Genomic DNA, 21,642 nt, shown 5'->3' with positions numbered 1-21,642 from the left:
AGAGAGAGGGAAGATCTACATAACAGTGGTCATAAGCTAATGAGGTGGCAGTTGAATGGCAGATGGGCATGAGTGTTCTTGGTACTATTTATTTTTTTAAACAATTTTTTTTGATGTTTATCTATTTTGAGAGAGACAGATAGAGTGCAAGCGGGGAGGGACAGAGAGAGAAGGAGACACAATCTGCGGGAGGCTCCGGGCTCTGAGCTGTCAGCACAGAGCCTGATGCGGCGCTTGAACCCACGAACCGTGAGATCATGACCTGAGCCTAAGTCGGACGCTTAACCGACTGAGACACCCAGGCGCCCCTCTTTGTACTTTTTATACTCTCTGCTTTTATACTCTAAAGCATTCTAGAATAAAAATATTTTTTTTTGTTTTTGTTTATTTCATTTTAGAGAGAGGGAGAGAGGGTGCGAATGAGGAGAGGGACAGAGGGAGAGAGAGAGAGAGAGAGAGAGAGAATCTTAAGTAGGCTCTATACTCAGTGCAGAATCCGGTGTGGTCAACCAACTGAGCCACCCAGGCATCCCTACAATAAAAAGATTTTAAAAAATGTATTCCTGTCAAATCAGAGTAAGTGGAAGCTTAAATGGCCAGCCTTTAACTTAAATAAGCCCTTGACTTAAATAAAAAGCAAGTAAGAGATATGTGGCTGTTTTATGTGTAAAGAGGCAGTGATGGGGACACTCTAGCTTACCTCTAGAAAACTGTCAAAGGAACTTACAGTTTTGGGCAACTTAAGGTCCCAATGTCTTAAAGGCTAGGCTACACAGCCAGATTATCCTCCAATAAGTAAAACATAACCAATTGCGGAAAAAGAATGACTTTCGTTCTGCCCATCATTCGGCCAAACGACTTTGTCATAAGAGGGAGATTCAATGATTAAAATATTCTTACATTTTGGATGTTTCATATTCCTCTTGGAATCGGTGGCTTAAATTCCCTTCACAGTCCAATGTGAAAACCCTCAGGCCACAGCATAACATGGCATCCACCAAAGCCAGACCTGCTGTGAGGCAAGGCACGATTTAATACAACAAGTGCTGCTATAAAAGTCAGCCAAAAACTTGCAAAATCCAATTATGCAAAACAGAAAAACAGGAAACATAATAAGGAACTGCAACCTTGAGGCAATTTTGGTATCTTTCTGAGGGAAAAAGAACATATGAAAGGCTTTCCAATTCCACCCACGTTGTTGCAAATGGCAAGATTTCATTCTTTTTGATCACTGAGTAATATTCCATTATGTATGGACACACACACACACACACGCATGAACACCCTTTATCCATTCATCAGTTGATGGAACTAGAGTGTATTATGCTAAGTGAAAGAAGTTAGAAAGACAAACATCGTATGATTTCACGCATACGTAGAATTTGAGACACTCAGCAGATGAACATAGGGGAAGGGAAGGAAAAAATAAAATGAAGACAGAGGGAGGCAAACCACAAGAGACTCTTAAATACACAGAACAAACTGAGGGTTGCTGGAGGGGAGGTGGGTGGGGGGATGGGCATTAAGGAGGACACTTTTTGGGGTGAGCCCGGGGCTCTACTCCTGAAATCATTATCACACTGTATGTTAACTAATTAGAATTTAAATAAATACATCATTAAAAGGAAAAGAAAGGCTTTCCAGGTAATAGGGAAGCTGAACTTTGAAAAGTCACTCTTGCTTATAAAAGCAAGAAAGTGAATGAAAAATGACACGAGGGATGATGAAACTTCTGTGTAGTAAAAGTGCTTCCCCTAACCGATTCGGTCAAAAGGAGGAAGGGGCTAGGGAAATAAAGAACTACAGCGACATGAGAGAAGGAGCAGGGAATTACCTGAGTCTTCTCTCTTTTCTGGGGGCGGCAACATGATCAGGAGGGTTTCTATATTTGGCCACCAAGTCGGCCAAGTGCTGCCCACCCGGGACTGGTTTTAACAGGCTCACACACTGACCACCCCCCCTCCCCCCAAAAAAATCCCCTCTAGAAGCTACAGGGCCTGGGGACGCTTCCCAGACTGGAAGACAAAGAACCACCACCCTATTGTGCACATGTGGTAACAGCATTTCCATCAAGGTGATCAAGCTCCAAGATGGGAAATAATCTACAAATCGCAGGCAAAAAAATCTGGATGAGCTTGAGAGATAAACAGGTCTCATTTAGAAATCTTTCCTGCACATCTTATCAAAGAAAAATACATGACGTAATGCATCTTCATCCAAGGACGCTTTGTTGTCAGTGCTCAAATTAGCATTAGAGGATGTGAAAACCTCCGTGTTCTGAAGCAGAACTCGTGCTCTCTTAGAAAAAAAAGATTCTCGGTGTACTGGGATACAGCACTTGTGGAAAATTTACAACTTAAAGCCTGGGAGAAGCATCCTGCTGTGGCCCTTACCACACTTGCTGCACCCCGGGGGTAGTCAGTCATCCCAACCTGGGCAGAGGAGACGGGTCTAGCCGGCTTCAGGGCAAGTCCATCCTGGCAGCAGGCCGGGCTGCCCTCTCTAACAGCCAAATTTCTAGACAGGCTATCTGCCTTTACTTTCAAAGAAAAAAAAAAAAAATCCCCCTTTGTTTGGTCCCAGCTTCATAGAGAACAGAAGGTTGCCAAGATTAGGATGCAGGTTGGCCTTCAAGATTCCTACATCAAAAATTCTGGAATTGAGCCATGTGAAGAAAACAGCTACATTAGGCGGTCTAAGGACGAAGTGCTGGAATTGTTAAAAATAATTGTACCTGTCTTTAAAAAAAAATGGGGTGCCCGGCTGGCTCAGTCAGTATGGCATGCGACGCTTGATCTCGGTCGGGATTGTGTTTGAGCGCCACGTTGGGTGTAGAGTTTTAAAAATAGAATCTTTACCAAAAAAATAATTTAACATGAGGTTTTCATAAATGTCTCATTTATTTCAGCCAAGATCTCAAAAACAATACACCAAATTACATCAGAAAGTATCAGCAAAAATTATCCCTATCTTAGGAGATCTGCCAGATTCCCAAGTGACTGGTTGTGAGTGTCGCTTTGTGTGCAGAACCACATCATTCTGCCGGGGGCGCTCCCTGGAAGTGAACAAGGACAAGCGAAACACAAGGGAAGAATCCAACTCTAGGGTTTTCAGCTGCATTAAGATACGGTCACCACTCGGGTTAGGAAATTCAGAAAATCCAGAGATGAAGCTGTTAAAGAATGGTCTGAGGTATAGCCTGGCCATAGGCTTGGAATTCTAGAAAGATCTGATCTCTGAATTCCAAAGAATATTATTTGGTTAAGTAAGTGGACTAAAATGAAGGGCTACAGCAGACACTACTGGTTCGTCAGAAATGTAAAGCATCCGCATGCCGTGTCCCGACACATCCCAGATGTGGCCAGCTGGGAGCACACCAGGGTCATCTCTTCTTCCCAGACATCTTTGTTCTAAAAGGTCTCAAAGGAAGAACCAAATGGAGACCAAGGAGTGGCAAGGGTTTTAGAATTAGTTTTCTTCCATTGCCATTTACTCTAAAATGGATACAAATAGACTAACCCACAAATGGAAAATCATGAAAAACTGATAAACAGCTACAGATTTTTTCCATAACTTTGTCACTGAAATATATGTCCCTTTCCTTAAAATAAGGCAAGAGTTTGAAGAAACCGTGACTTATATACCCATGACATCTAAAAATATGATCTGGAAAACAGTATCATTGAGATTGATCAGCAACCATTTCTGTCTGTGGCCTACCCTAGCTGCTCTATGTCACATACTATAATCTTTTGCTCTCTGCTGATGAACAATAAATGTGTATGGCCAGCCCCAATGTACCATATTTTTCCAGCTCATGGGAATAAAATTACATGCATTATATTTTACCTTCCCCCTGACCCTGATGTTCAATTTATAGGGAATTAGGAGTGTCCATGCAATGAAATAGGTGCAACACTTTGAGAGTTACAGAAGATTTGAGCCAAAGACTAGTTCGGAGGCCTTTACCTAATGTTTATCAGTCACATGGAGATGCTTTGAGGAGATTCATTTTAGGTCACAGACCTTGAGTTTTAAGCAATTTTAAGTAACCAATGATTAAAGTTCAACAAAACAAAAGGAGAACATCAACAGCTATGGCTGTCGACACGTTGCTAATCCCAGCAGCCAAAGGCGAATCGTACCAACTGTCAAAGAAAGGATGTCTCTGGTCTAGAGACAAGGCAAAGCGCCTTACTGTTTGTTGTTGGCTTTCTTGGAGGAATCCATCGGTGATTTCTCCCATTTAATGGGCCTCTGGTTTTAACTAGCAAAGCATCCCTTTTCCTAGAGAAGACTAGTAATAAATACTTAAGTAGAGCATATTATCTAATATACCTTATTATCATCCCAGAAAGTCTCAGTAAATATAAAAGTGAACTACCTATTGGAATAAGTAGTGTCTGTCAATAGTGACTCAATAACGATTTATTAAATGATGAATACCTTAAACTTCACCTCTACTTGTTACTCTCTCATCTTAGACACTCAGGACCTTGATTTAGCCCCACTGGTTACCAATTAGCCCCATGAATGACTAATTCAAACAGGACTAGCAAGAGAGTTCTCATCAGACTTATGACAACGCACTCAGGCATCCTAAATCTTTTATCTGGGCAATAACATTTACCGAGTTACCTTATAAACTCTATCCCATTGACTAGTTCTGGAAAAATCAGGGGAAAAAAAAGAGAGGGAGATCAGCACCCAAAAAATACTGCATGCCACTTCCTTTGCAGCTATTCCTAGCAAGTAAATGGGAAAGCTTTCATTTTTCAACTCGTTTTTTCACTTTTCCTTGATCCTCTACTTTCTTAATGGCGGCTTGGATAGCCTCTTGGTCGCCCAGGAACTGGTGAGGCCCAACAGCATGCAGGTTCTCATCCAGTTCCAGGAGAATGGGCACTCCAGTGGGAAGAGTAATGTTGATAATGTCTTCGTCGGAGATACCTGTAGATTGGGAGAGGAAGGGACAAAGCATTAAAGACAACACAGGAGGTAGTTCTGTTCGGTTGTTTCACTGCACATTTATTGAGTGCCATATTAGTGGCATGTCTGGAACCACTCCCGATACTGTAAGGGATTCTAGCTATAGTTCCTGGAAGTATAAAAACTTCTCAGAAATTAAAAAAAAAAAAAAAAAAAAAAAAAGCTTAGACAGAGATTCGCGAAATATTAAATTTTAGGATAGTAGATACCCTTCAGGGCAACCTGTTGTTCCTTCATGTTTCCTATCTAAATCTTGTATATGAACCATCATAGTAGCATAATAGCCAAAAAGTGGATACATCCTAAATGTCCATTAATTGATGAATGGATAAATTAACTATAGTAATTGCGGTATACCCATACAATGGAACATTATTTAGCCATAAAAAAAGTGCTTAATACATGCTAAACATTGATGACCCCCGAAAACATTATGCTAATGAAAGAAGCCAGTCATAAAGGATGGCATGTTGTGGGATTCCATTTATATAGGAAAATCTAGTGTGAGAAAAATAGATTAGTGATTGCCTAGGGCTAGAGAGAATGAGGAAATTGGGAAGTGACAGTTAAGTATAGGGTTACTTTGGGGACTAATGAAAATGTTCCAAAATTGACTGTGGTGATAGATGGGCAATTCTGTACACATACTAAAAGCCACTGAACTGTGCATTATGTAAATTATATCTCAAGAAAGCTGTTAAAAAATACTAAACAGATCCAGAGAAGTTAAATTAAATTTCTCAAATCACAAGACTGATAAGGCAATCACATTGCACCTGGTTTTCTTATTCCCAAATCCCAGGATTTCAACTCTGGTCATCCGACTTGTTCACGGCTACTTCCAGCGCAGTATAAGGAGAGAAAAGAATGTTTGCAATCATGTTCTGCCCTTTTGAAGGGCTGGGTACTAACTAAATAGTAGCACCTCGTGTTCCTCCGTCTTCAGGGCTAGTAAGGACATGAACAGATTCATCTGATCCCCTTGAAACAGCTAACACACTGGGATCATGATGCACCAGGTTTAGGGGTTGTCGTCTGGGACCTTAGAAATGAGTTCTAGGTCTTTGGCAAGGGGCTGGAGAGCACATGGGACTCTCCTGTTTGGCCAAGGTCCCAGATCTAACCAGATCTTGACAGGTCCTCTCTTCAACAGCACCACACTCGAGCTCATGTCTATGGCTCAGATACCATCCCACTTTTGTGTGGGACCAAATCAAAGAGCCAACTAAACAAAGGCCACGAGAACTATCATATTTCACATACAAAGGAAGGAGAGCTCAACAAAAATAGAGACATTTCCAATAAACACCAAGTTGACATTCCACTTTAATGACTACTCAAATCATTCACACAGCAGACTAATTACTTACAAATATTTAAAATGCTTAGACTGGTTAATAATCAGTCAATGAGACTTAACAGACTGAAATTTTAAAATAGCAAATTAGGAAAAACCGCAGTGAAGCTATTACTCATTACTCGATTTTGGCATAAGCCATTCTTCATCCTGAGAAAGTTAAGCCAGCAGAACTCCTAAGGCTAGAATAATGCATCTGCACTGAATTAAGCCAAACTGAATCAATACTGTATTATGCAATACTGTATTATAAATTCACTAACCGGAACATCATATGAAAGTTAAAATGAGTGAACAAACAGCACATCCCCTGTCTGATAACTGGCTTAGATTTTTGTTGTTGTTTTTTTGGCTCCAAGAACGTTTGAAGGGAAATATCAGAGTTCTCACCCTGCAACTGCCCTTCTCCGTCACCGCTCCCTCCACTGCCACCCCTTCTTCAGCCCCCAACCATTGTCTTTAATTCTTGAATCTTCACGTAGGAGCACCTAGGAGTTAACTGTGGTCAATCCAAATGGTTGGGCTATTTCGAGTAAGAAACAGTGAAAGTTTATGGTAAGTCAAAGGGGGTAACTCAATGCCAGTAAGGGTAGAAATTCAAACAACTTCATTTTCTGCATACAGGAATAGCTCTAGAAAGTCAAATCTGCACCTATGAGCCCTCTCCACCAAGTCATTATAGCAGGAACAGGAGCCACAGTCAGTTATTGAGATCACTGTACATTATTTTATTTATTTTTTAAATGTTTATTTATTTTTGAGAGAGAGACAGAATGGGAGCGGAGGAGGGGCAGAGAGGGAGACACAGAATCAGAATAAGCCTCCAGGCCCTGAGCTGTCAGCACAGAGCCCGAGGCAGGGCTCGAACCCACGAACCGTGAGATCATGACCTGAAGCTGAAGTCGGGACGCTTAACTGACTGAGCCACCCAGGTGCCCCGAGATCACTGTACATTATTAAGTATATTAATACCTACGTTAATATGTATATACATTAATTAAGTGTATTAAGATACACTTACAGCATTCACACTTGGCCTTCTATTAGAGGTGGCTGTGCAAATGCTCGCTTCGCCAACCAGGATTATAAACGCCTTGAGAAGAGGGACCATGTCTCATCCATCCCTGTGTCACACATGCTCTCAGACCAGTGCCTTACCCCCTGCGAGAACTCAGTAATATTTGTTCAGCTGTAAAGAACCTTCTATTATATGCATTGGCTGCCAGGATCCAGAAACTGTTCAGCTGTATGATCCACTTTTACAACTGTATATATTGTATGAATCTACTTCTTATATACAAATACAAGCGATAAGGAACAGAACATTAGCTACAAACTCTAACTTATAAAGTCCATACATGAAAGCACTCTGAAGACTTTGCCAGAGTTCCAGTATCGGCCGAATTTCAGAAAGAGATCAAAATGGGGACACAGCTCCTCAAAAGCCAGGATTTTGCGTGTCCAATTCTAGGGGCTATATCCTGCGCCAAGAACAGCACCTGATTTGACAGGCCCTCAGCACGCAGCTGAAATGAATAAACCTGAACTCTCTGGGCTTTCTAATTAAATCTATTCTTTTACTCTTGAAACCTTGATTAAAGACTGTGTTTCCTTTATAACCTTACCAGAGAGAGAGACAGAGAGAGAGACAGACAGACAGAGAGAGAGAGAGAGAGAGAGAGAAGGCACTTAGGCTTGAATACAAGGTATTTAGTGCTAATAAACAATTCAAATTAAATTTGTCTATATATTTTCTTTGATTTCCTCCAAAGGTTTGCTCATCTCGGGCCACAGGAGAAAAGATGGCCAGGGAGACAGATTTGTCACAGGATGAAAGCAAACCCCAAATCTATAGTGTATACTTTTGGAAACTAGGAAAAGAGGGAAGCCACTTCGACCAATTCATTTGGCCGTGAGGTGCACACACGCCCCACTTACCTTTCCCAGTCAAGAAGGTCACAATTCAAACCCCGCTGATGGGCTGTCTGTGGTGAGAGGCCTGTATTCTATTGTAAAAATGAGAGCTGACACAAGATGTTCTCAATTTCATAGATGATCTATCTATCTTTAATTAGAAATCTTTAAAGTTTGGATGCTACTATTTACAACTTATGCTGGGGAGCAAGTGCAAAGGGGTTATTTGAATATTGCAACACAATGATAGGATAACAGCCTCTAATTTGGAATAAGGCAAAAAGAAGAATCCACATTGAATTTTAAAGTTAAGATAGCCTGCAACTTTTAAAAGTACAAGTTTTCCTACATCAATTAAACTTTGAATAAGAGAAAGCCTGACCATACCACCAGACAAGCATTTGCTTTACAGGAGAGAGGTCTGAATTTGCAGCTTCCGAAAATATCACGCTAAAATGCCAAAGGTGAAGCACTTGTCAGCCCCGCCGCCACAGCTGGCCCCGGCTGACCTGCCCTCCCCGGCTCTCTAATTTTGCCTCAAGGCTTCCTTGCCTTGCTATGTGTGCAGCTGCACCCAATTCTTCAGGGACCAAGCCTGTCGTTCATGAGTCTCCCGCATGCCACTCTGATTCCAAACTTGAAACTGCCTAGTCCTGTGCTTGAACCCAGACTAAACAATCCACTTCCGCTGGCAAGACGCAGACTACATCCAACGCTTCAGTTCAGGCCCTGGATTTTCCTTCAGTGTGGGCCAGCAGCAAACAAACAGGAAGTGACTATGCCAACCACAGAGAAAGAAACAAACGCCTGTCTGGAGCGCTACAGAACGAGATGCTTTTAGATACTAAGCCTGTGTTAGGAGCTTTCGCGGTGGTGCTCTGTGACAAGTGTGTCTGAACCAGTCAGCGCAGAGCCCTGCTTTTGCCTGGACTTATTAGCACAGCACAGGCAATCCTCTACGCTGCTAGAAACAGATAAAGCAGTTCCTTCGGTAGGAATTTTCTTACTATATCGTATCTCATAGGTCTGTCTGCAGTCCCTCTTCTGAAAGTGTCAAGGACTACTTTCCAGTTAAAAGTAATGCAACCTCCCAATTACCTACAATTTAAAAGCAGAGATGTTAAATAAGTAATCGACATGGTAGAAGCTGTCCTGATCAGGCAAGAAGCGTATCCTAGGCCCTGACATGGGTTCCTGTGTTTGCAATTCTTGCACAAGAGTGCTGCCTAGTTCCAAATCAGTAACACTTGCCTTGCTGTTCTTTTCATGCTCTTGCATTGACCTACTCCTTGCCTAGGTGGTTGTGAGAAGAAAAAAAGGACAGATAGAAGACCCAAGGACGACTAGAGAATTCAGTGTCAAGTGAGCAGAAATAGTTCTGGGGCAGAAAAACCTTTCCTAGACAGGCTCACAACCTCGAAGGACAAAGCTTCTTGGTCCAACAGCTTCTAGGTCACTTGCGAAGACCGGCTGTGCCAGCGATTCCCTGTGATGTCCATGGTTTGGGTGCTGCGTAAAGTCAGCACTACTTGCTCCCAGTCTTGAGAGAGCATGCCGGGGCCCTCCGGGTTAGTTTTCAAAGGCACAATTAGGCGTATGTAGCAACCTTCATTTAATTAATTCTACTAGTTGACAAACTAATCGAGTCTTTATCTTAGGCAACAAAAGCCATGGTCCCCATTAGGGAAATGGTCATTTCACTGGATAAAAGCTAGACTTTTTACACCGAACTATAATTCACATGCAGTAAAATTTACCGGTTTTAGTGTACAGAATAGCTCTAATGAACCCCCCAAAATTTCCTTATGCCCCCCTGCATCCTACCTTTTCTTCCACTGATCTGTTTTCTGACCTGATAGTGTTGCCTTTTCCTGACAGGCATATAAATGGGAGTCATACAGTGCATAGTTTGCTTGTTTTTTGCTAAAAAAAAAAAAAACAAAAAAACAAAAAAAACCAAAACTCAAACAAACAAACAAAACAAAACTCAAAGTTCTTTTCTCACTGTTCTGGGGATATCAAAGTCTGAAGTCACTTTCCTTGGCTTGTACATGGTTGTCATCTCCCTGTACCTTCACATGGTCTTCTCTCTGTGTGTGTCTGTGTCCTGATCTCTTATGAGGACGCCAATCACGTTGGATTAGGGCCACCCTAATGGCCCAATTTTACTTTAATTACTTCTTTAAAGACTCTCTATCTAAATACGGTCACATTCTGAACTACTGAAGGCTAAGACTTCAACAAGAATGTACAATACTCAGCTTTTTGAGCCCAGGTCTTTCACTTAGCATAATGCCGTTGAGGTTCAGCCACGATGTTGAGGGTATCAGTAGTTTGTTCCTTTTCATTAGAGCAGTTTCTTTAAGCAAAACAGCTGAGTGATCAATGATTGGTCAAATGAAATAAAAAGTATGACCCAGATACACTAAACAGCAGTGTAAAACACGGGACTGAACCTCCGTTTTCCAGTGAGTTCACAGCCTGGCTCTAGTTCCTATATTAAATAGGATATGTATGTAAATGCCTAGAGCTGCACTTAGCATGTGCTCAAAAAAAAAAAAGGTCACCTCGTACATCTGTACTAGGGAACACCATTCACAAACCACAATATTAGGGTAACAGCAATAATAATTTGAGACTCAGTTAGCTGCATCAAATAAACTTTTAATGGTTAGCCTGCCGAGGATACTCTTGACTCAGCTTCTTAAAACATAGTATTCCAAACAAAAAATAGATCAAGGGAAGGGCTACTTTTCAGAAAACATTTAAAACAAAAAAGCCCAGGTGGTAATCATGTGTGGAGACTCAGTGAACTGGGTTTGGGTGGAGTTCACGACTCCAACTAATTATCATGATCATGGCTAAGTCATCTGAGGTCTGTCTGGCTTTCATTTCCCCTCAACAGCACCTGTCTTCTTTTTCACAAATGGAAGAAGTGTCAGTCAGGACTGAACTGCCTATAGGATAAAGTCATAGCACCAAATAGTTGACAAACAAAATAACGTCTTAAGAACCAACAGTCTCCATTGTTGAGGTGTATACAAGGTAGAGTAGATGTGTAACACTAGTATACTTTTAAGTAGAGAGATCATAAGGCACTTTGAGATTTCAGGGTAGACTAATATTCTAATTAGTTATTTTACTGGGTCATCATCCTTCCTACCCCAAAGTTATAGTCTTTAAACAATAAAGTATTTTTGTGATATGAGAGTATGCTGTCGTTGATTCTATCAGCTACCATACTCCTCCCCAGCAGAAGGTAACATGCTTTAAGTTTGTCAGGCAGTTTAAGGATAATACAGGGAAAAATTGCCCAGTTCCTTGAAAGATCCTGTTAATAGGAGAGAATTTTATATAAACGTATCTAGAAAGCATGACTAGGAATCAGATGAATCTACAACCACAAACATCTTTACTTTTGTAATCAATGCAAAGAATTTAGCAACTTTTGTGTTTACAGGAAATATGGAATCTGGTCACACCTATTTCAGGGATTCATTCTTAATACTAGTAAAGGCTAACACCTTTATTGTAAGGTGACCACATAATTTATCATTCAAGCAGGGCACTTATGAAAGTGAAAGGAGATGCTATTAATAATTGCACTGGAACAACAGGTATTAACCAGAAAATGGGGGTGATACAGTCATGTAACTTTACAGTAAGAATAAACTGGCAATTAAAATGGTAAATTTTATGATATTTTTTAACACAATGAACATACACACACACAAATAAATTGGCCAGTGGTCCTTCCTATATGATAAATACCTGTATTTCCCCCTAAAGTAAGTAAGATTCACTTAATTTCTGGAATCTTAAAAAGTTAGCATCCAGGGGCCCCTGGGTGGCTCAGTAGGTTAAGCATCTGACTTTGGCTCAGGTCATGATCTTGCGGTCCAGGAGTTCGAGCCCCACATCAGGCTCTGTGCTGACAGCTCAGGCCCTGAAGCGTGCTTTGGATTCTGTGTCTCCCTCTCTCTCTCCCCCTCCTCCACTCACACTCTGTCTCTGTCTCTCAAAAATGAATAAATGTCAAAAAAAAATTTTTTTTTAAGTTAGCATCCAAATTCAAAGGAATATTTTCTTTTAGGCTGAGAATTTATCAAATACCACATAAAGCCCTATAACTTGAGTTCCTGAAAGTCAGATGTGTGAGGTAAGACTAATGTTGGTATTCCTATTCTGGTAAACATATACATCCAGAATAAATTTTTAAAAAGCTAAAATCTCATTAACAGAAATTATGTGGAAGAAATAACATAACACTGTTCCTTCGGATCTTGGCAAAGTCATTTATGCTTAATTCTTAGAGCTGTGACATCGAATACATGGATCTTATTTTTCAATATATAGTAAGAGAAATCCATTAGTGGAGATTGGTATTTAGGGAACTCCTAAAATAAGACATGATAACTAATTTATGGAGTGATTCTAAAATCTAAAATAATTTCTTCCATGTTAGGCGTGGAGGTCATTCTAAAGGGAGTCACAGCGACACCAAAGAGCTCCATGAGTCTTAACAATGGCACCACCAGGGGGTACCATAGGCCAAAAGGAACCAAGTTGTTCTGCCCGGGGTGGGTGAGCCAAATTTACATACCAGCCTTCTGTCTTCCTATGGACAGATCCCAATCTTCACATCCACTGCTTTTGCTTCCCCACTCTATGGCTTGTGCCTAATGGAATATTCTGGATTTTCTGCCATTTTTCTCCCCCTGAATGTCTGCCATCCGCCATGGTCACTAACCCTCCCATTTCCACTTCCTGTCTCCCTCATCTACACCTCCCCTGTCCTCTGCTGCAGACATCAGCCAACTTTATGCCTTTTCTACTTTCACGTACTTCCTTCTCAAATCTCATACCATTTGCCTCTTCCAGCATGAAAACTGCTGTTTTAAATCAATTATCTTCCAAATAACAACATTTTGTATAAGGCCTATAGATAGGGAGAGATACAGGAATTATAATTTAAGGTTGCTTCAGTTGTGTTAAGCTCTGAAAAGTCATTTAGCATTATACATCCAACTTAAAAAAAAAAAAAAAAGAGCTCTAGAAGAAAGCTTAAATAAAGCCTGAGGACTAATGCCTACTAATTTCTCAGCATCCCCTATAAATCCATTTCTGCTCTAGTGACCAAAGCTGTAGTTTATTTTATTTTTCCTTATTCTTTACTCCACATCCATACATGTCTACTTTGACACTGCTTCCCCTATTTGCCCTCCAATATTTTTCTCTAGGCCAATGCCACATCCTTTAATCTTTCAATCCCATTGATTAAACTATTTTTGCAGCTTTAACTTGGTAACTCACATACTATACAATTTATCTATTTACCCCACGGCTTTTAGTATATTCAGACTCGTGCGACCATCATCACAATCAACTTTAGCACGTTTCACCACCCCAACAAGAAACTCTGTACCTAACGGCAGCCACTGTTCATTCCACACCCTTCCACCTCTACCCCAGGCCCAGGAAACACATAATCTATTTTCTGTCTGTAAAGATGTGGCCATTCTGGACATTTCATTTAAGTAGAATTGCACAATAAATATTCCTTTGTGACTCCCTTCTTTCAGGTAATGATGAGTTTAAAGTTCATCCACACTGTAGCACATAAGAGTATTTCATTCTTTTTCATTGCTGAATCATACTGTATTGTATGGATACCAAATTTAATGTATCTAGTCACTAGGTGACACGCATTTGGGATGCTTCTCTGTGTTTTGGCTCTTATGAATACTACTACTATGAAGGTTTGTGTACATGTTTTCATTTGGACATAGGTTTTCATCTCTCTTAAGTATTGCTATGGGTTGAACTATTATCCCTCTGAAAAAGATACGTTGAAGTCCTAACCTCAGAATGTGACCTTATTTGGAAACAGGGTCTTTATAGAGGTAGTCAAGTTAAAATGGTATCTTTCATCGTACTCTAATATTATGTGTATTCTTACGAAAAGGGGAAATCTGGACAAGAAACAGAGACGCACAGGGAAAACACCTAGTGAAGACAGGTCTGCACGGATGCACCTACAAACCAGGGAATGCCAAAGATTGCCAACAAGCCCAAGAAGCTAGAAGACGCAAGAAAGGATAGAGAGAATATGACCCGGGCAACACTTTAATTTAGGACTTCCAGCCCCGGGAAATGTGAGGAAAATTAGTATCTGTTGTTTTAAGCCTTGCAGTTATTGGTACTTCATTACAGTAGCGCTAGGAAATGAATACAGGTAAATACCTAGCAATAGAATTGGTGGGATCGTATGGTAACCACAGGTCTAATCTATAGAGAAGCTGACAGATTGTTTTCCACAGCAGCTATACCAAATGATGGTTTTTCGGTAAATTATTAATGGTTTCAAAACCTCCCTCAAATACAGAAAGTAAGCTTTCTATGGGTAACCTTGCCGTCCACAGGTAATTCTCCCTCTACTCTGACCAGGATGACAGTCTTCTTCACCATTGGCTAAACCTTCCTATTCCCTTCAAAAAAGAACAGTAACAAATAGGGAAATCCTCGATGCACTAACAGAAGGGAGTATCTAGAATGGGCTGTGGCTGGGGATGCAGAATAATCTTAAAGACATCTAAACCTAAAGACAGTTGAAGAATAAATAGTATTAAATAGCAAGAAATCATTTTTTAAAGGGAGGGTTTCCTAGTTAAGACAGGGGAGAAAAGAGGTTCCTGAAGCAGATGATGGCATCTTCTTTAGGGAAGGGAGCTTGGCCACAGAGAGATCGAAGTCTCGTCTCTGGAACCAGGGAATTGGAGTGGTGGAACAGAATACACCTTTTGGCAGAAACTTCGAAATTCTGAATTTCAGTTTGTTGTTGTCCTAAGAGAAGGCTCAACTCTTCTTCAAACAATAAAGTACTGTAGTCCAATAATGATGAAGTTATTTATCACTTAATCAAATACCTGACTATTCTGAAAGAAAAAGAATAGAAGCCTTTATGTAGTTGAGTAAATAAGATATATACACAAACAGGGTGAGCGCCATGTCTAGCCAATAACATTTTTAATAGCCAATAAAGTCTGTAGAGTTTAGATCTCTGCACAACTAATGGATGCAAGTATTCGAGTAATGATTTGGCTTTTGGCCATGTTATAAAAATCAGGGGCAAAAGCACATGCTAAAAAGTTTACAATAAAATCTCATAAAGATCACTTTGTTTGGTTACCAATAACCTATTTTCACTTATTTCACATACAATGTCAACCTCTTCATTTTTCACAGCCTCATAGAGAAAAGTAAAGCAGAATGGGCAAGGAATGTTAGAGAAATGCATTCTAATATCAGGGGCTAACTACTGCTGGTGCTGTCAGGACAAAGGACGAGGGAGCAGATCACTCAAAAAGCACAAATGCCTGGGATTGCTTAGTGAAGGGAGAAAGGGGAAGGAAGAACCCCCTCTAAGTGTCACAGTGCAATCACTGATGCCCCAAAGCGGTGAGCCCGAGTCCTCAGGGGTTCCTAGTTTACATCAGTTAAGAGGAAGATAACAATATTGTACATTTCAGAATATGTTTAGAACACAACATGAAGTGGTTAAAATAAAATTGAGCCGACTGATTATCTCCAACAGGCAATCCCTTTATTTACCTTCCCCCTAACTTTCTCCCAATCAATGAATAGGCCTGGTCTGGAAGGAAAGAGCTGGAACAAAGGAATTGTTCAAGAAACACAGATCTGCAACGCAGGAATAATTGTTTAGAGTTGGAAGAATATAGGCAAAACTGAAGTCTAGATAATTTTGTTTATCTGGAACGACTCAAATAAATAAATTGACTTTGCATACCATCTCTATAGAAATTAATTCCCTCCCTAGCCTGCTTTTACCTTGCTACAGCAAAAACCTTATTATCCTTTAGATCAATAGTTCTCAAAGTGGAAAACCCCCAAGCAGCAGTAACCGCACATCACCTGAAAACACCTTAGAAGTGCAAATTCTCCAACCATACCCCCGGGCCTACAAATTCAGAAACTTCAAGGATGGGGCCAGCAATCTGGAGTAGACCAAAGTCTCCCTCCAGGGAAATCTGATGCTTGCTAAAGTTTTAGAATCATTGCTTTATATAGTATGAATGTGAAAGGCACAGGGTTTTTGATTTAATAGAACAAAATGATTCTTAAAAGACTGAAATGAGTATGGAAACTAATTTGACAATAAATTTCATATAATTAAAAAAAAAAGACTGAAATGACAAAAGGGAATAGGGCAAGAAAGTTCATTATGTAAATTGTGCTCAGAAACCCTGTCCTTTCTAGATTAAGGTCCAAGCATAACATTTAGCAACCTCTAATAAGTAGTAGCATAAAGATGGTACCTTCCAGATGTTTCAGGAGAGCCCTACTGCTATTTCCATGAGCAGATATCAGAATGGTTTTGCCACTTAAGACTTCAGGAGCAATCCTTTCATTCCAAAAGGGTAGGAGTCTCTCCAGAACATCCTTTAAGCTTTCAGATCGTGGCAGCTGATCGACAGGTACATCGCACACTTTATACCTCCGGTCACTGTAGATTTCATGGTAGTAAGGGTGAGTTTCGTCAATGGGTGGTGGGGTCACATTGTAACTTCTCCTCCAGAGCCTCACTTGTTCTTCACCGTGATTCAAAGCCATCTGCTCCCTGTTGAGACCGATCAAAGCTCCATAGTGACGTTCGTTTAGACGCCACGAGCTTTCCACCGGAACCCATTCCTGCCCCAGCTCTTCCAGGATCAGCCAGGCTGTGTGGATGGACCGATTAAGGATGGACGTGAATATGAGATCAAACTCAAAGTTTAGTGCTTTGAGTTGCTTCCCACAGTTCCGAGCTTCCTCCATTCCTTCACTGTTAAGTTTCTGATCCACCCAGCTACAAAACCGATTCTCTTTATTCCAAGCGCCCTCTCCATGTCTTAACATAATCAGTTTGTACTTGGACATACTGATGGCTGAGCTCGCCTAGCACTTTCAAGTGGGCCCGTGTTCAATGACAGCAAGACATCTAGAAAGAGAAGGAACAAAAAGTATGTTATGGTCTTCATTCAAACGACTACCTGAATGGAAGCACAACTTTACAACATATACACTATGGCACATTCTACAGATAATTAATTACAGGGAGCCTAGTCGATTTGAATTTTCTGACAGCTAGACAATATCTTAATTGTATGATGTAAGATGACAGGACATGTCATTCTAATGGCATGCTGCGTTTCCACCAGATAAAAAGGCAGTCTGTGCTTACAGAAGAGAGGATTTACTAGAACGAGTTATAGATGTCTGAAAGTATGACTAGTAGCTGGGAACTCCCAGCTCCTAGCAGCTGACTCCAGGTTGAAGGCATCCTTCTCACTTTGTTTTTCCCCTGGTGGAAAAAGAATATTTACCAGTGTCACCTTATTATAGAAGTTAAACATGTTAATTCAATGAACCACCACATCTGCTTGGTATGTAAATCACTAATGGGTGGCAACTCGCTCTTCAATGCCACAGGCGACACTACATATAAGAAAATCTACGGTCCAACGTTCAAACAACACCAAAAGTGATTTAAAACAACATTAACACTGAATACGGTACTCACCTAAATAATCTCTCACCTGCCCCCAAAACAACGCTCGGCAGGCATAAATCCTGGTGCAAAAAAGCTATCAAATGCAAGCAGCTGTAGAAGAGATGCTGCCTGTAGAAAGAGATTAGCAGGAGCGGGTCTGAAGAAGTGACAGGAAGCACGCTGATAAGGAGGCCCCGCCCCCTCCTGCCCAAATCTTAGGCTGCCCTACACACACCAGCCGCATCTCAGCGGGAGAAGAATCTGGTGAAGTGGGACAGACAACCTTACAGTGTTTCTGAATTCCCTAAGTTAGGCTGCTGGCCCGAAGGTCTGCTGGGCCCACTCCATCCCCTGGAGAATCTGCTGTTCCGGCTGCATCAGCCTGCCCTCACCCTCCTTGCAGTGGACATATGTATGCCAACAAACACTGCCCGCCTTGCGTGCCCAGGCTCTCCACTTCCACCCCAGGGTTTTCCACACTGGGGACTAAAAATGATATGAACATCGGGGCCTGGTCTCCTGCCGTTCTTGCAACTTCCATGAAATGGGAGATTTTCTGGCCCACTTAATCCGTGATTCACCCACAGTTACATAACAGTCAGTGACAAAGTTAACTGGAATCTAGGTATCTAGTTTCTTCCTTTCTTTAGTAATTTCCAGAGATTCTGAAGGGGAAAAAAAACCCTTTAAAACAAGGCTTCATCTCACTGCAGGAGAAGGTAAACTGATGGGGCCCTGAGGGAAGAAGCAGATTGAGGTAATCTGCAAGTAGCTGAAAGACCAGGGTCGTCAGGTTTATGACACCCCTTTCTGGTCAAGCATCAGGTTTGAAGCTTTAGTGCATGTGAAACAGGAAGCATCTGGAAGAGACTGGGCTCGGGCGAAGGTACATCAGACAGCTGAGAATTTCTGGAGGAAGAGGGATGATTCTACCCTCAGCCCAGAGGGGCATGAGGTTGGCGGAAGAACAGAGAATGGGATGACACACATCTGGGCAGTGTTTTGCTGTGTGATCACTGGTGCCCAGAAGCAGAATAATCACGAAGCTAATGAGCTCAAATTTCAGGATCTTTCACTTGAACAAACCCCGTCTAAGGCACGGGGAGAGACCAAATAATGAATGTGTGGGCGTGTGTGTATGTGTGTGTGTTTACTTTGCAAAAGAAAGACATTTTTATATTGTTTCTTCAAAGAGCCCCAATTCACCAAGTACTAGAAACTTCTGTCAGATCAAAAACTAGACCCACCCTCCTGTAACATTTATTGTTTTGTTTTTTGATGCTGGTAGAGAAGGGAATGGAGAAAAGAGAGGCTATCAAGTGTTCCTCCACCCCAACCCTCACTTTGTCGTGTCAAGCAAGAAGCCTCCTTATGCTAATAAAGCTGTTTTCCCTTTAAATGAATAAGGGTATGATGGGGTGCCTGGGAGGCTCAATCAGTTGAGCCTCTGACTCTTGATTTCGGCTCAGGTCATGATCCCAGGGTCACAGGATTGAGCCCTGCATCAAGCCCCACATTGGGCTCTGTGCTGAGTGTGGAGCCTGCTTAAGATTCTCTCTCCTTCCCTCTCTCTCTCTCCCCCTCTGCTCCTCTCCCCTGTTCATGCTCTCTCTCTCCCTCTGCCCTTCTCCCCTGCTCATACTCTCTCTCTCTCTCTCTCTCTCTCCCCCTCCCTCCAAAATATATATTTTAAAAAAGGGGAGGATGGACAAATTCTGCAGCCAAAAGCACTTCTCCACTGCCTTTGATTATGAACTATACCAAGAGAACAAAAAATATATATGGCAATAACATCATGAACATTCAGGCACTTAACACCAAGCTTGCAGTATTTTAATCTGCTATATTTGCTTACTCTGTTTAAGACATAAAACAATTTCTGTTCCCCCCACCCCCAATACATATATATATGTGTATATATATATATAGAGAGAGAGAGAGAGAGAGAGAGAGAGCGAGAGCGAGAGCAGAGAAACAGTACCACAGCCACAAAGACTACACCCCTCCCTCCCTCTGGTGTACAGGGGTGAACATAGGACAAAGTACAGATTAGTGCATCTATCTTGGGTAAATAAAGTCACTTCCTTCTTTCCTCCTTGCTGCTATCAACTGACTTCCCATTTAATTAACTACTGAATATTTACAGGGGATCTGCTGAGGTTTAAAGTTTAAGATTTTAATCATCATGGGAGCTGGTATACCAAGTGTTTACCAACAAACACACAAACACACACACTGAGCCACAGGCATGATGGGAACCATGGAAAACTGTAGAGAGCATATGTGCTTCTCTGATGGACGTGGCTCTTGTGCAGATGGACAGAGCTTTTGTATAACTTGGTCTCACTGAACTAAGGGTCCCATTCTTACAACCTTTCTGGAGAATACACAGAAGAAGGGACTCCTCAAAGCAAACACTGGAGAGACTGCAATACTTTGAGTCAGACCACAGAGAACCTAGGGACTCAGTTTTGTCTTTAGGGTAAATAAATGTCTTCTTTAAAAAACATAAAAATGGTCATTTCAGGGGGTGCCTGGGTGGCTCAGTCAGTGAAGTGTCTGACTTCGGCTCAGGTCATGATCTCACGGCTCATGAGTTCAAGCCCCACGTCAGGCTCTATGCTGACAGCTCGGAGCCTGGAGCCTGTTTCGGATTCTGTGTCTCCCCCTTTCTCTCTCCTCCTCCCCTTAAAGCACTCTGTCTGTCTGTCTCTCTCTCAAAAATAAACATTAAAAAAAATTTTTTTAAATGGTCATTTCAGCTCCTAAAAGTTCATATAAAAATAAAAGGAGTAGCTACTACTTGGCTGCTCCATGTCTCTGTGGGGTTCCTGGATCTTCCAATTTTCAAAAACACCAGAAATGCACATTAAAGACAACTGTAGTGAGAAAGAGAGGGGGGGGGGTTGTGAGCAGGGGAGGGACAGAGGGGGAGAGGGGGACAGGGGGAGAGGGAGAGAGAGAGGGGCAGCGGGGGAAGAATCTTAAGCAGGCTCCACACTCAGTGCAGAGCCTGACATGGAGTTCAATCCCACAACCCTGGGATCATGACCTGAGCCAAAATCAAGAGTCGAACACCCAACCAACTGAGCCACCCAGGTGCCCCAGAAATGCGCAGTTTTGTGTGAAATTTGATATTAATAGTGGTGACTAATTTAAATACATTTTAAAAACATGAACTAAGTGAAATGTGTCTGGAGGCCAGTTTGAGTCTGCTAACATATGTACCATGACTTACAGGGAAATCTCCAGGCCACAGATGAATGAAGAGGCCACCATACCCCAGGAGAAGGTCAGTCCCCCAGCCTCCAGGCTCCAATCCCAGCTTTCCTCTGCTTTGTCCAACACCCTCTAACTCCCACATGTGCTAGGCTCCTTGTCCCTGACCCTTCTTCACCAAAGCCTGGGCCAGTGCCCTGAAGAGCCTCAGCTCTGTAATCAAACTTCCACTCAACTTTGGACTCTTCCTGGAATGCTTCGGCCAGCTCTGAGCTTTAACCATGCTGAAAATGAACTGAAAGCAAAACTACCTCTTCCAGGTGTCTGCTTCTCCCTTGACTCGGGGCTGTTTGGGCCTAAAGCCCTGGGGCACGGGTTGGTGACGGGCAGGGTCCTGCGCCCTTTCAATCCGGACCAAATGCCTCCATGCCCACCATCTTTTGGGGAGGGGAGAAGCTTTGACTTTGAGAGTCTTGATATATTCAGATGTAGCTCTCTTGCCTTCATTTATTAACTGCAAACTTCCTGAAAAGTGAGCACCCTATTTAAAATCCTCAATCACTTCCTGTTGGTCTTAGGATAAAGTCCAAAATCCTGAACATGACTTGCAAGG

At 41.8% G+C, this 21,642-nt stretch overlaps 1 protein-coding gene across 3 annotated transcripts in view; it reads right to left on the bottom strand.

Moving 5' to 3' along the window:
- Positions 1 to 2,881: 2,881 nt before the first annotated feature.
- Positions 2,882 to 21,642, bottom strand: part of BPGM (bisphosphoglycerate mutase) — a 31,317-nt gene continuing 12,556 nt past the window's right edge. For 2 of the 3 annotated variants that reach the window (XM_043589558.1, XM_043589560.1), the window contains exons 2-3: positions 16,597 to 17,258; positions 2,882 to 4,950 (exon numbers count right to left, since the gene is read on the bottom strand). In XM_043589558.1, the coding sequence (XP_043445493.1) occupies positions 4,769 to 4,950; positions 16,597 to 17,197 (783 nt within the window). In that variant the 5' untranslated portion in view covers positions 17,198 to 17,258 and the 3' untranslated portion in view covers positions 2,882 to 4,768. Of the gene's footprint in view, positions 4,951 to 16,596; positions 17,259 to 17,840; positions 17,968 to 21,642 lie in introns of those variants that run through there. The other variant, XM_043589559.1, reaches the window with a different exon arrangement.

This window comes from Prionailurus bengalensis, chromosome A2 (assembly GCF_016509475.1).
Source record: "Prionailurus bengalensis isolate Pbe53 chromosome A2, Fcat_Pben_1.1_paternal_pri, whole genome shotgun sequence".
NCBI classification, from domain to species: Eukaryota; Metazoa; Chordata; class Mammalia; order Carnivora; family Felidae; genus Prionailurus; species Prionailurus bengalensis.
The sequence above is the reverse complement of the archived record's forward strand: the minus strand, read 5'-3'. Positions and strand labels throughout refer to the sequence as shown.